This window comes from Perna viridis, chromosome 6, assembly GCF_037379345.1.
Source record: "Perna viridis isolate PV_CMFRI_1.1 ecotype Kerala chromosome 6, ASM3737934v1, whole genome shotgun sequence".
NCBI lineage: Eukaryota > Metazoa > Mollusca > Bivalvia > Mytilida > Mytilidae > Perna > Perna viridis.
This window is the reverse complement of record NC_142450.1, coordinates 42,742,471-42,757,810: the sequence shown is the minus strand read 5'-3', so window position 1 is coordinate 42,757,810 and position 15,340 is coordinate 42,742,471. Positions and strand designations below refer to the sequence as shown.

At 32.7% G+C, this 15,340-nt stretch overlaps 1 protein-coding gene and 1 long non-coding RNA gene across 3 annotated transcripts; one reads left to right on the top strand and one right to left on the bottom strand.

Annotated features, from left to right (window-relative positions):
• Positions 1 to 127: 127 nt before the first annotated feature.
• On the top strand, positions 128 to 5,976 carry LOC148615054 (uncharacterized). 2 transcript variants are annotated; one of them, XR_015923826.1, is made up of 5 exons: positions 128 to 511; positions 1,235 to 1,357; positions 1,599 to 1,724; positions 3,900 to 4,025; positions 4,733 to 5,976. It is a non-coding gene; the product is annotated as an uncharacterized LOC148615054 (long non-coding RNA). The 2 variants fall into 2 exon arrangements; XR_015923827.1 differs by lacking the exon at positions 3,900 to 4,025.
• Positions 5,977 to 7,588: 1,612 nt separating this feature from the next.
• On the bottom strand, positions 7,589 to 11,802 carry LOC148615053 (organic cation transporter protein-like). The gene is made up of 7 exons (XM_088589674.1): positions 11,666 to 11,802; positions 11,255 to 11,423; positions 10,799 to 10,997; positions 9,728 to 9,954; positions 8,676 to 8,857; positions 8,088 to 8,236; positions 7,589 to 7,850 (listed from the first exon to the last, which is right to left on the bottom strand). The coding sequence occupies exons 2-7, from the start codon at positions 11,337 to 11,339 to the stop codon at positions 7,763 to 7,765; spliced, it is 930 nt and encodes a 309-aa protein (XP_088445800.1). The 5' UTR covers positions 11,340 to 11,423; positions 11,666 to 11,802; the 3' UTR covers positions 7,589 to 7,762.
• Between the last annotated feature and the right edge of the window lie 3,538 nt (positions 11,803 to 15,340).

Here is a 15,340-nt window from a genome sequence, read left to right as displayed (position 1 = left end):
TAACTTCAGAAATTAAATGTTTTTTGTTCTGATTTATGAACCTTTATGTAATTAAGCATAGACATGTTGGGGAAATTTAAAACTTATCAATAGAACCAATTCTTTTATCAATCAATTTGATGTCTGTAATAGCATAGGTTTGTTGCAATAAAAGTTTTAATGTAGTTCGGAAAGGGGAACATTTGTCTTGACTTTAAAAGTGTTAACAATTTTTTAGCTTGGTATTAAAAATATTTAGACAACATACCTTTATTACACTCTCTATACTGCTTCTGCCATTTAATTGCCCCCTTCATCATGATTAAGATAGTAAGTTTTTTTCCAGGATCGTATCACACCCCCGCAATTAAGAAAATAACATTAACACCGCAAGGTTACCTTCTTTTTACAGCGTAAATGAAGTATATTTTAGTTATGTTTCAGGTTAAAAGCAACAAATGCATAATTACAGTATAAAAGAACAATTCATGGTTTGATATGGAATGAAAGATTTAAGACTTCACTCCGAAAAGTAAGTGAGCCTGTCAATTCTAAGTTATGATTTTAAAAGTCTTATTTTCCAAGCATTGCAATGGTTAAAGGCTCCTTTGGCCTTGGGAATTTACAGTAAAACGTTGAAAAATTATTTAACATGGAAGGTAATAGAATCGTTAGAAGTGGTTAGTGAGACCCCTGCTAAGCAATTCAATTTTAGTTATCTTCCCCAAAACAAAAAATCTTACAAGACCGTTCAGGTACAGAGAAATCGACAGCTGGATACTGTCCAGAAACAGTCCGCATTAATATTTCAAAACAAATGTAAGACATAAAAATATACATTTTGTATTTGAGTTGAAACAATTTCGAGTTACAGCCCCAAAACTGGCATTTTTAAGGAGTTTGTTCTAATAAATAAAAAATCGTTACAGATAGAGGACTACTTTAAGTTATAAATATGTTCAGAATAAACACACAATACATAGAAGAAGGACTGCAGTTATCATTTCACCAAACAAGCAAACAAAAAAAAACCAAACAAACAAACAAACAAACAAACCATGAAATAGACCATTTTACCCGTATAATAACCACTATGATAATAACAGTGTCATCATGTAGTCATACTTATAAATGATGTCGGATTGTATTTCCTGGACGACTTAAAAATATTAAACATATCCTACCAAGTAAGAATTTTCAAAAGGAATCACAGAGTTAATATTTCAATGTTAATTGACACTTTTTTTCGAATTAGAAATGTAGCAGTGAAATCCCAAGGTTCGTGTCCTTGTACGGCATGTTAATGTCAGAATATAGACAGACCTGTATGTGGAAAGGATGGAAAAGATTATAGAAATCCATATCAAGCAAGTTGCAAGTATGTTTCTACTTGACCATCATCAAATTTATTGAACTTGACGAGATTTCGAAGTAATTGCATCTTCATGTGTGTGTCTAGATACAAGTAGTGGATATATTTTGTTTAAAATCGTATTGTTTCTTTTGTATATAAAATTGTTAGCAAAACAAAACACAAAAAGCAAATTAGATACCCATGCAAGTTAATTAAGTTGAACATTGATTGAAGTTGAAATATGTATGTTAAAGAATATTGTTAGGGGCGTTGCAGTTGATTGCCATGGAGAATGTCCATGTTCCTGTATCCACTGCTGTCCTAAAGTTGGTTCTCCTGTCTGTGGAAGTGATCGTATTGAATACATAAGTGGCTATCACGCCAAGTGTGCGTGAGTATTAAGGCGTATTTATCAAGGTTACGTTTAGTGTATTTAGTTATAAAGGTCACGTTAAGTTTGCGTAAGAACTAACTTCACGTCAAGTGTGTGTTAGTATCAACGTCATGTCGAGTGTGGGTAAGTTTTAACGTGAATAAATTTTCTGGCCAGAACAGATCAAGGTTAACAAAATGCAAACAGGATTACATTTATAAAAAGATATTTTGCTTAGATAATTTTTAAAATATTTAATAATGGCAGATCAGATGATTCTCTTTGGGCAAAATGGATAATTATATTCAGTACTGTGGAGGCATCAACGTCAAATGTTCCATAGAATCTGAAAATAATAAAATGTTCCGATTAATGATCAATGAATCATTTGGAATCGACATGAAACTGTATCTTTAGTTGTTTTTTTTTACCAAGTTATTCTTGCATATCCAAATTTTGACAATTTACGCTTGTTTGTGTATTGCTTTACATTTCATGAAGCGTAAACGTTGATTAAATCTCATAAATTTACAGAAAAAATATCAACAGTCCTTAAGTGGAACAAATAAACCTCGGTTTATAGAAACGAACTTTTAAACAACATTTATATAACATTTTTTTGTAATTACTTTGAGTAATTTTCAATAAGTTTCTTATGTATTTTTTCTGTCTCTTTGATGCATGTTTTCGGCGTCTTTTCATGAGTTGGATGACTCTATAGTAACATCCAAGTTGTAAAAATAGAATTAACGCTCACTAAATAAAAGAAAATCAAATCTTTGTATACTACAATTGTTGTGTGCAGCTTTTTTTTTCTGGCAGTTGCCATCTTTTTATGTTGAAATTAATAAGATACACTTATTAACAAATGTGCTACTGGTGAAATTTTAATATATGTTATGAAAAAATGTTACTATGAATAAAACATGTACTATAGTTTTTGGCACAACGAGAAAGTCTATGGATATATTCGAACAACACTCATCTAATTCTATTGAAAAACATGGCATGTATTTTTTTAATTGTGTTTTTCGGAAGGGGTTATAAGTGTATGTTACTTCTATCATTATTTGTAGATTGTAGAGTATAACAATTCTAAATAAATACTTTATGTAGCTTTGTATCAGCATGATATTTTTGAACGCGTATTTTTATACATCTTTTTTTTTGTACTGCATGCTAAAACTTTGTAATGCACCGCTTTTCAGAATAATTTCTCATAATATTTACTAGTCATTTTCTTGTTGAGTAATCAAGGGAACCAAGGTTATAGCGGTAATGAAAAGAATGCAATCCAGGGACATGGAAAACAGACATACACAACAAAGAACATACAGTAACTAAAATCATACATAAAAAGTAACAAAAGTAGATGAGCAACTCGGACTCCACTAAAAACTGGGAGCATGGACCAGGTGCACCGGTAGGGTAAGCGTCCTCTGCTTTTTTATAAACACCCGCCGAGTACTAGACAAACGAGGAAAGGAAAACTATGAACCGTTGAATAAATCAGTTTTCATGGTGCAGGTAGACACACCATAACGATCCACGAGTTCATGATGACGAACATAAAGCTTCTGTACTGATGACTTCAATCTTGTAGCAACATAACCCTGTTCCAGAAGCCTATTTGTTAGAGTTCTAGCGCGATACAAAAGGTCTGCGTAGTTTAGGCAAGCTCTGGCATAACGTATGAGTTGTGATATGAACACTCCATACGCAGGTGCTGAAGGAATGTTGCCATAGATGAAAGGAAAGTTGACAATTCTGAATGAAAAGTCATCACGTTTGTCGTAAAGTTTGGTCAATAGTTTTCCTTTACCATCGATTTCTAAGTGTAGGTCAAGATATGAGGCTGACCTTACAGTGTCTGTAGTATCCTTTATCTCAAGTTCTTTGGGTTAGGTGCGATGTATCAAATCCCCGAAATTAGGATCATTTAAAGATTATTTTACATAAAGTAGTTTTTAATTTGAGAAAATCTTATTAGCATGTTACTGATGAGTTTGAAAATATAAATTGAATATTTGACAAGTGCAATATTTGAATATTATTGCCTCCATTTAATGAGACAATTTGACGTTAAGTAAACAAAAATACTCACTTTGAAAACAAGTGGTGTACTTAATATTTCTAAAGTTATATCGTCAGAATATTGAAACATATCTAACAGTAGTATTATCATTGTTTAAGTGGCGTAAAAGTTGCCTGTAATAAACCCTGTCCATGTTCTATACCATGCTTACGTACGAAAGAATATAAACCCGTCTGTGGGGAAGATGGAAAGAAATATAGCAACGCATGTGTCGTTGGGTGCAAGTGAGTCTTTATCTAAGAAACATATAGGAAAATTGATGTAACACATGCAAAATCATACCGCATAATTTTCACCTTAGTTATGGAAATAAAACGTGGGACCTGAAATTCGTGTGAATCGAGCCTTCACGTGATATGAATTGTTTAAATGAAATTCATGGTCAGTGACAGGTCATTCTTCACGGTGACGTATTCCAAAATAGTTAGAGTAGGGAAACGCTCTCGAACCCACTTGGGGTCTGGGAGTAGGCCAAAGCGTGAACAGAGCAGTCCAGCAGCTAGTAGGACATACTATGAGTTCTTCGATCGTGTATCCCCAAGGCTGGGCTCCGCTAACTCCAACTACTAACAGACATTTACTAACAAAATCCTCGTAAGGTTCGGTCGTGCGAGATCCGTAAGGATAGCCAAGACCGTAACCCCCCATCATCATCAGTGACAGGTGAAATCACATTAATGACATATTAAGGTCATATGAATTTCACAACAAGCCCAATTAACATGAATTTCACTTACAACACATGTGTTGATTTTAAAAAAAGCAATGCTTAGAACAATCATTTCAACCAGTCAAAAATGAAATGCTTTTTAAGAACAAGCCTTTACAAATATTTAAAGAAAGAAGCAGGTATTTTAGTGATAATAGACTTACTTCACAGATTTATCAAGGGACATCTTTTGGTCATACAATAAATTTATCCTTTTTTCAGATTGTAGGAAAACATGTCCTTGTTCATGTGAAGATAAATGTCCACAAACTCCAAAAACAGTCTGCGGCATTGATAATACAACATACACGACAAGTTGCCACGCTCAATGCCAGTAAGTTATACAGGCTAATTAGGCTTTAAAGACCAATTTCTATTTGAAGTATGATACATTGTCTGTGTCCATAATAGCACAATTAACAATAAATACGGCCATTTTTGCTACTTTTTGCTACATAAAACTATAGAAGTAGAAAGTTGATAAAATTGGAAGCATTAATTCTTGTACTTGTTATGTTCATGTCACTAAATCAGTTACACACTTGTCATGTTTTTTTTTTGTTATTAAGATGCACTTGTCTTTATTGTATATTGCGTTTTAATTGATAGAAACAAGCACGTTAAGTGTAACCAGGCTTTATGTTGTCCATGCGCATGCCCTGCAATTCATGCACCAGTTTGTGGGGTGGATAAACGCGACTATGCGAATGCGTGTGTTGCCAAATTCAAGTGATTGTATTAATAATTCTTTCATCAAACGCAAGTATCTATTGAAATGATGTTATGCAACATGCAGGTTATGTTTTAATATTAGAACATCGTTGAAGTAACACCTAATCGTAAAACAAAATGAGATGCAAAATGTAGTTATGTGGTTGCTTAATGTAATAAATGACCGACCAAAGCTAAATTGTAAATTATGAGTATTCTGTGTTCATCATTGCTCAAATTATAAAGTACTTGAAAACTTGTTTAGCAATGTTGCTGTCAAATGTAAAGGAAAGTGTCCTTGTTGTGAAGATTAATTTCCACCTGGAGGAACCCAGATTTGTGGGGCAAACAATAAACAGTTCCCTAATAAATGTTTGGCAGCGTGTGCTTAAGTGCATCCTCTAGAGTATATTCATAATGAATGTTAGAAGTATTTTTTTAAATAATGCCAACTAATATACATGTGTTTCTTTGTCCCTGATAAATGAAGCCTTGGGTTTTTAAGATTTAAATATTTTAAAGAAAACTTGTTCACATTAGAAATATTACAATCAAAGACATAAACATATTTAATTCTAAAGAAAAATACCTGTTAAATGTTCTGGAACATGTCCATGTTGTGAACATAAATGTCTTGTTGGTGGAACTAAAGGCTATGGAGCTTCACAAGTTGTTCATATGTTTTGGATACTCTTGAAAAAGGCATGGAAAACATGTAAATAAAAATTATAAGGTGATTGATCATATGTCTTCCATTTGATTTAATGTTTGAAATAAGTATAGTTTTCATATAATTTTAGAAAACATTTGTTCTAGGTGTTTTATGGGCAAAAAAGCATATATTTCAAAACTGATTCTAAACATATGTATCCATATGTTTGAAAACGTATGAAAACATGTTTTGCAATGTTTTTACGATAACAATAAAACAGTAAGTACAACTGTACATGTATTGTCAAATAAGTACTGTGATCAATTCAAAATGCACAGGCGCATTTTTGGCGCCTGTCCCAAGTCAGGATTTTTTGGCCTCTGTATGTCTTGATTCGATTTCACTTTCAATGTCTTTTATTTTGCTTTAGTCAGTAAGGGCTGCTATTTCGCTGTACATGTAACTGTGTATAATGTTGTTTGGGGCCTGCTGCATCCTGTCTTGTGGTGTTTGAGATTCCTCGTCGTTTATTGATGACCCATGTGTCTTTGAGCTGACATATCTGTTTGGTTGTTGGTTCCATTACATCATATCTATTCTTGTTGTATCCTATTTGTCATTACTACTTATTTGTTGTGATATTTTTGCGAAGGTTTCAAAGATACAGCTTAATGGTATGACAAGGTGTTTTTATTTAAACGAATGAATTACAAACAGAATTGGTCTTATCTGCAGTTGTGGAATATTGGACCTTTAAAGTGAACCGAAATGATTTAGCAATGATATTTACTTCGTCATCCAGCAAATTTAAATTACAAAATCAAAAAAGATATTTTGTACTGCTATTTATAAAAAGTAACCATAAAATGTTCCGGAACGTATCCATGTTGTGAAGATAAATGTCCTGCTGGTGGAACTAAAGACTGTGGAGCTAATGGGAAGGATTATGGTAACAAATGCCTGGCCAGTTGTGCGTAAGTAAATATAGTTCACCACCTTCTCTTATATTATCCGTGGCCAATAAAACAGTTCGCGTTACTACGAAATTAAAAAATGCATTTAAAAGGTTCATGCTCGTCATGTTGATAAAATATTAAAAAAGATAAAGCAAAACTTATTACAGATTTTGTATACTGAGAATGTTGAAAAGTTTTTAAATATCTTTTCAGAAATTTTCATTTTGGCATGAAATATGAACAGTATCTTTGAGTGTGGTAAATGTGTAACTACAACTAAAAAAAGAAATAACCAGTCGCAATTTTAGAAATTGTGCCAGAAAAAAGATGGTTGACCTTGAACTGCTTACATTGTGACTAAAAGGGAGCAGAACACATGTAATCTTGCACCGAAATGCTTAATTTTTTTTAAACGGTCGATGAGCTATCTCTAAAGCAAAACTGATGACATTTGATGTACTGTGAGTTTCTTAAAACGCTGTAATACGAAAATTTTGCACCAACTAACATCCCCAGCTATACGGTACAATATAAATAGAAAACTGAAAATGTTACATCCTTGTTGGAGTGCAATAATTCAATATGTATTGTATGCTATTTTTTTTTATGAAAATGTAAAATTGTGGAATATGTATGATATATGTAATGTAACACTGTTTTTAGCTTTCACAATTTCAAAAGGTTGAACTTACTCATAAAGCAAATGTGAACATTTGTTTTAAGTGGTATTATCTGTATTATTTCTGATTTAGATGAAAATTTAATTACGATAGCTTTATTTAATTGCCCTGTTACCATCATTGCAGATTAGTCAATGAATACCATGCACTAGTATAGCGAGTACAAAAACCGTCAATTGTGATACAACACCAATGGCAGTCAGATATGAAATCAGTCATTTCTGTAGAGTTTTTATGATACTAACAGCCATCTTCATAGACATGCTGTCTCTAACATGCTGTCGTTTTCCTCGTGTTTCTTATCTATTATAATTGTAGTCTTTACATTGAATGTCTTTTCTCTGGAAAAAAATTAACAAAACAATTCGTTGAATGTTTTTTTTTACAAATATAAATGAGGAGTAAATTAAAATATAAAATTTTGCTAATTTTTCTGAAGAAGCTAATAATGACCGTGCGTGTAATACGATTTTTAGAATAAAAGTATCATAATGTATGGAAGTATACTATGGCATTCATATTTGCTACTAATTTACAGTATTAAAATGTTTTATTAGAATTTTAGTTGACTTCTTTACCTTCCGAATTTGTTCCATCTTCTAGTTTCTCGAAGTCTTTGATTTAACGTCTCAGGCAATAATAAACACATCAATCCAGCAAACACAGATGCTGCTCCGAATATTACAAGTGGCAAAGCCTTGCCAAATTTTCCTCCTACCAATTCACCCTGAGAGTAAATAGGAAAAGTATTTCTATTAGAAAACCAACTGTTTCTCTCTCAATCTCTCAAATATATCAATCTTACAATGCAAAAATGAAATATACAGCCCCAAATAGGTTAAAAACCGGTTTACAACTCTTAATTGGTACTAAGGCAATTTTCAATCTTTAACTGAATAAATCATGCACAACAACTTGATAAAGCCAAATCACATACAACCACTATATAAAGCCGCCAATATCAAATGTTTTACAATACAAATGGCAGTCTGATATGAAACCAATCATTTCTGAAGATACTAAAAGTCGTCTTTAAAGACCAGCTGTCACAAGCAGGATGCCATTTTTCACTTTCCTCACCTAAAACAATTGTAGTAAAATATTTATTTTACTATTTTTATATTTATTTTTCTCTATCATGAACTCGCTAATATGGTGGTTTTTACCGATTTTGCAACGTATGGTGCCAACATGCTTCCGATACGAGCTATACAGGAACTCGCTCCCATTCCTGCATTTCTAATAACAGTTGGGTACAGCTCGGCAGAAAAGACAGATATTACACAGGAAGCTCCACTTGCTCCCAGTTTACCAATTATCGCAAGAGTTAATGTTAGTGGCTCTAACTCTGAAACACATTTATATTGAATGATTGTTGTTTATATTCTTTTGTTCAATATATCATATAGCGAGAATGAAAATGTTGAATATGTCAAAGAGACAACAACCCCAACCCGAAAAAAAAAACCAACAACACATTATACACAAGTACAGCAAAATAGTTGCCCCTATATACATAAGAGTAAATTTAAGGACTTAAGGTATAAAACAAAACAATATTTAGATCTAGAGGTCTTAAGTTCTTGACTAGAAACAGGCTCGGTAAATGTAGCGGGTTAAAGAACTTTGGCGTGGCCACAATCTTCCCCTTTTAAATCTGGCATCTGTGGAAAAACATTGCACAATTTAACAAAACAAAATTTGTTCATTAAACTGTTTTTAAATATAATGCGTTAGTTTCTATATAAAGACCATATAATCGAGTCGGTGTTAATTCAAAAAATGCTATCTTTAACAATTTGACAACAATATCATAACTATATCTCTTACGAATTAGGTTATTTAACGGTTAAGTCAACTTATTTGGGTCGATGGTGAGATTTACAATATATACCGGTAAGTACAATTGATTTTAATAATGTGTAGAAGAGTGATGCGTGATTTAATTTTTTTATATTTCATTAAAGAAAATAACATATGGCATGCAATTTTAATTTTCGATACAGGTTTTTCGAACGCCACTAACTAATCGGTATATGGCCAATCGGGAAAAAGAATTGCGATCATGTGACTTGCGTTTCCATGGAAGAGCGTCTTTGAGGTCAAAGGGTAAAAATCGAAACTGTACCGACTGCGTCGGGAAAAACAAATTAATCATATCTTATAAGAGACCAAGATTAACCACTGTACCAGACAGTTACACTAGTTCAGTACACACCTTCTCCTCCAAATGATACTGTAAAAATGGTTGAGAGACATGCTATGCCACCAATCAGCATGCATGCACAATGAAGTTTCTTCCTTCCTATCTTGTCGACCAAGTATATACAGGCACTGTACGCAGGAAACTCGACCAAAGCTAGCAGGAAAAAGTTCAAATAAAAATCTCCTCCCATATTGCCGACATTCATGGTTACTCCAAAGTACATAAGACTGACTACTGCCCTGAATATAAAGTTGTATTATTATTTAAATCATAAAGAATATCATAAAGAAACGATTAGTCCATACTTTAAATCAAAGCTCTATTTTACATTTATTTTTTGCATTTTAGCCTGTTTACATTATATTAATTCTGACAGTGTCAAAAGAGTTCTACCGAAGAACAACTGTCATCATCTCATTATATATATGTACATGAGAGAGAGAGAGAGAGAGAGAGAGAGAGAGAGAGAGAGAGAACTATATGGTTATGGTTATCAAAACGTATCAAGAGAACCAAGTAACTAGTGGAATTCAAAAGAATGTAATCCAGAAAAAAGACATGGAAAACAAACATACACAACAAAGAACGCGTAAAATAGCCAAAATAATACATACAAATAACAAAACTAAATGAGTAACTTGGACTCCATTAAAAACTGGGGGCAATGACCAGTCAAGAAAAGTGAAGTGCGAGGTAGACGTAAGAGGAAAGGAAAACTATGATAAGTTGAACAAATCTGTTTTCATGGTGCAGATTGATACACCGTAATGACCCGCGAGTTCATGATGACCATAAAACTTCTATAGTGATGACTTCATCCATGTAGCATTGTAACCCTGTTCCATAAGCCTAAGAAGTCTAGCGCGACACAAAAAATCTGCCTAGTTATGGCAAGCCCTGGCATAACGTATGAGCTGTGATATAAATACGCCATACACAGGTGCTGAAGGGATGTTGCCATTAAAGATTTATTTGTTACCTTTTGTATTATTGCAACATATCCAGAATGGTACTAACTATACTTTGTCTTGTTCATACATAACGCAATCTAATTTAAGGAGTATATCTGACAATTGTTCATACCAATTTAAAAATATAATCATTGTTCTAGCAAAGAGAATTTTTGAAGTAAACAAATGCCAAATTTTTCCATCAGGATCTAGTTCTTCTGAGATTTCCAAGTATTTTTCAGGTAAATCCACTTTGTTTGTAAAAGCAATATTATTAAGAATTTGCTTTACCTCGTCGTGTCTCCCTTTACTCATAATCTTCGGGAACAATCCTGTAAAACAACGTACAAAAGATAATGTTTGCAATGTCGATGTTATCAAAATTTATAGATCGTAATTGTTATTGTTTGGAAGCAAGACTGCCGAAACTGCAGGTCTCCTTAACAATGTTAATGGTTTTCAATGCCCACTATTGGGTAATGGATACTTCAAGTTTTCAAATCTGATTAAAAATGCCATGAATTAACGAATGCTATGTTTTCTAAATCAAATTTGTCTTAAACTCCTTATATTTGATACAAGTACTTACCACCAGTATGCCAGAAATAAGACACACGGTGCAGCCAATGACAACCCCACATATTGCCAATGTCGCAGAAAGTATCCCATTCCATTTCGATACACCATACCAACAGCAAAGAAGATGTGAATGACAATACCAGCCCAGTTTCTCTTTGACGGCCCTACCATTTCCAGACCTGTAGCGTAGAGTGTAACATATATAGAAATCATCGTGTACTATCGGTTCCATAAACTTTTAGGATATAAATGTATAATATCTTCTACTTATTGTACAATAACTTTCAAAGTGTGTTTGTTTAAATTTACCTAGAACACAACATATCATGAAGGCATCATGGTAAGCAGTTTTAGTTTCAACTTACTTAGAACACATCAAATCATGATGGCATCATGGTTAGCAGTTGTTAGTTTAACTTACCTAGAACACAACAAATTATGAAGGCGCCATGGTTGGCAGACCCAATTATAAACTCTAGTACGACAAAAAGGATGTAGTTGTGGGCCCAGCATACTGCAAAGGATGCTGCTATCAAAATAAGGAAGGCTATATACAAGGATATCTTTCTTCCAAATCTATTAATAAAAAACAACAAATATATGAAAGGTACACATGTAAACATCAGGTGCATGATGTTAAATTTCCTATTGTCAAGTTATATCAATGCACGACAACAATGTCATTTTGTCATGGATTTTTGTGTATGGTACATGTTTCTGAAAAATGATCAAATTTCGGTATTAAATCAATCATTGATTTTGATAGAATGATTAAAAAGACATTTAAGTGCAACATGTAATATTTTTGACATGTTTGTCAGGAAGGAAAAAACCAATTAGTCTCATTTTTAATCGATTTTCATCCTTCTTGACCGATTTGAAATAAAAAAATTCTCGTCCATAAAGATTCAAGCACTCTGATTGGCTGGTGATCGGTTGTTGTGTGATTGTATCGCATTGTCTCTGAAATCTCATTGGTCGTGACGTTTCAAAATCGTTCTCTCGATGTGAAGGGGTGATAAAGGGTCTCATTGGCCTAAAATACAACTGAAAATTCATCATTAAGTGTTGAATAATTTAAATGTGAATTTGGTAAACTTGAATATAATGCAAATGAGTAAACATAAATATTTATGATAATTCTTGCATTAAAAGAACAGAAATATTGCTTTAATATTTTTATCAAAATTCTCATTTTCTGTAAATTTTGTACTTTTTGGTCATTTTAGAGTAAACATTCATTATCACATAGTTCATCATATGTGAAAATTTAAAGTTGTTTCTTGGGTGTGGACATAGTTTTCTGGATATAAATATGTCCGAAAAAACACCATAACTTATAATTCTAAGCATTATTTGTTAAATGACGTATAACTGTGGCACCATTATGACACCATTTAAATGAACTAATGCCACAAAGCATTGTTTTCCTTAATATTTATATATTGTACTATGATATGATCAATTTTGATTTTTTTACAACAGAATTGATATCTTAAGGTAATAGTTATAGGTTAATGCCCCTACATCTTTCCGTAATCAATTTGCTATCTTTGTAGATTCTAAATTGTACAGATTAACTTAACTGTACCGCAATTTAACAAATCTGTAATTAGGAAATTATTTGACCGTTAATCCACTTAAAACCTATACATAATTGATGCAATACTTCTTTGCCAAACATTTTAAGATAAATTTTCCTAATACACAATTAACATAATTTCTCCGAAGTTGGTTTATCGAGCATAACAATGGCATTTTAAAAATACACGTGTACATACAAGGCCATGCTCTGGTTATAAGACAGAACGTTGTATGTATCTTAACATATATCATTATGTATGACTGGATATTAGAATGTTGCAAATGAGGAAACAAAAGCAACTGAAAACATAAAACAAAAACATGAACATAAAAAGGATACAAAACAGAACAAGAGACAAGAGTAGCTCAGATGTTTCTGAAAATGTGACCTATGATTTATCAAACCTTGCAGAAAATAGTAACATATTCTTTGTATTTCCTGATATTTAAAGTTTTTGTTAAAAAGCCGCTTTATAAATGATATGTATTTATATATAATTTTTAACAGAAATTACTTCAGAAAATAATAAAGACAGGAAATGAGGAAACATGATGAATCGACTGAGCAGGGCGAGTTCAACGGAGAACACTTAAACAGTGGGAATCGATGGTAAGCATTTTGTACCAAGAAAGGATGTCAATGTCAGCTGCTTAACAAACATAGTTATTGATATATCTAACGTAAGATATTCGTATCAGCGTCCTCGTGGAAATCTTACCTGTGGACGGGTGTTTTCATCACAAAAACTAAGTTCATCATAAAACATCCGACGAGAATTGCTGGAAGAAACGTTTCTGATAGTATCCGAATTCTCCAAGCTTTGCTAAAATATCGTCAAATCTCTTTGTTAATCATGCAGAGTCTACCAATGGGAATGCCGCACTGACAGGAGAGTTCCACTTGTTGGTCACGCGGGAAAGGGGAGTTAATGTAATTTTCGTTTTGGGTTTTGTTAAGAAACCGGAAGTGAACATGCTTGCTAAAAAAGCATGAAATACACACTTTTCACAGAGTTAATCGCTCAAATATTTAAAATAAATGTTTTTTCAAAGACTTAAGATATGTTTTAGAGCAAAAACTGAACCTAAAAGTGCAACGATTTTGTCATTTCAAAAAGGGGACGTGATTATTTTCCTTTACGTTAGGAATACCCCTGGGCTATATTTAACTGACACAATTGCATCCCCTGCCTTCTGATTGGTCAATAATGTGATTTTATGATAGAAATGACGCTGAGCTTTCTAAAAATACCAAATACTATCCATCATTCCATGTAAAGCGTAGAAAATAAAGTGGTTGAAAATATGAAAGTTGTGGGAAAAAATCGACATTTTGCGGCTGTTTTGAAGCGATTGGAAAGCAAAGATGAAGTAATGGTATATTCCACGCCTTCAATATGATTGACGAACATTAAGCAGGCTGATTTTTGGGTCCTCTATTCGATGTTACAAACGATTTGAAGCTATGAAGAAAGATACATGCTATGAGTGTGACGTACAAATAATACCAAGTCTTAAACCCAATAGCTCATCATGTGTTTCATGATTTTTTTTCGCTATCATAATCAGCTTCCTTTCTCGTAATTCATTCTCGATTGAATCATATTATTTTCTTTACTCTTGAAGGATATATTGACGTGAACAATTATTTCTTTTTATTAATTTGCGGGGGGGGGGTGGTCTTTGCGGTGATCTCTGTGAGTCCCTTAAAAACTCTGGTTGTTTTGTCCAGTTAAATTATTAAACAACCGTCTCATATTTTAGAAAGCTAGGTCTGCATTACAAATAATATATGAAAATCATGAAAAATACACGTTTTAAAAGAAAATGTGGGAAGAAGATTGTCCTGGAGCTGTAGATCCAGAGATTTACAAAATTAAAGGGGACTTTTTTTTCTTCCTTCAAAGTATTTCTTCATTATACATTGAGATGTCAGTGTTTGCCCATCCACAGTTTAAATGAATGATGCTTTTTAATTCTTGTCCACCTGCATGACCAAATCAGAGTTTCAAAGCATGAACTAAATATTCTCCAAAAAACAACACACACACACACAAAGAATATGAGCACTTGTTGACATCCAACTGTACTGTAGAAATTTGTCAATCTTTTATAATTTTCATTATTATGCATATAAAACTACTGCATAATTACCTTTTATCAGTTAATAGATACTTTCTGCTAATATATGGGATTTAAAGATACATGTATTACACAGTTAGACATAAATTTTCTGTACATAAGAAAGGGAAATAATTTTCTGTAAAGGACTTTCTTGGATATTTGTTCCTTCCAATGTAGGTCCATATTTGTAATAAATACAAGATATCAAAATATATTAGTTCTAAATAAAATGTAATGTATAACTGTCAAATTGGTGAAATATTTAAACAGAGTATGTTTATGCTTGCAGGAAAGTGAATTATTTTTTTTGTGAGAGGGATACCTACTCTTCAACAATTATTTTGATTTTTCATTTTAAAAATGGAGATGCTAATAATTTCCTTAAATT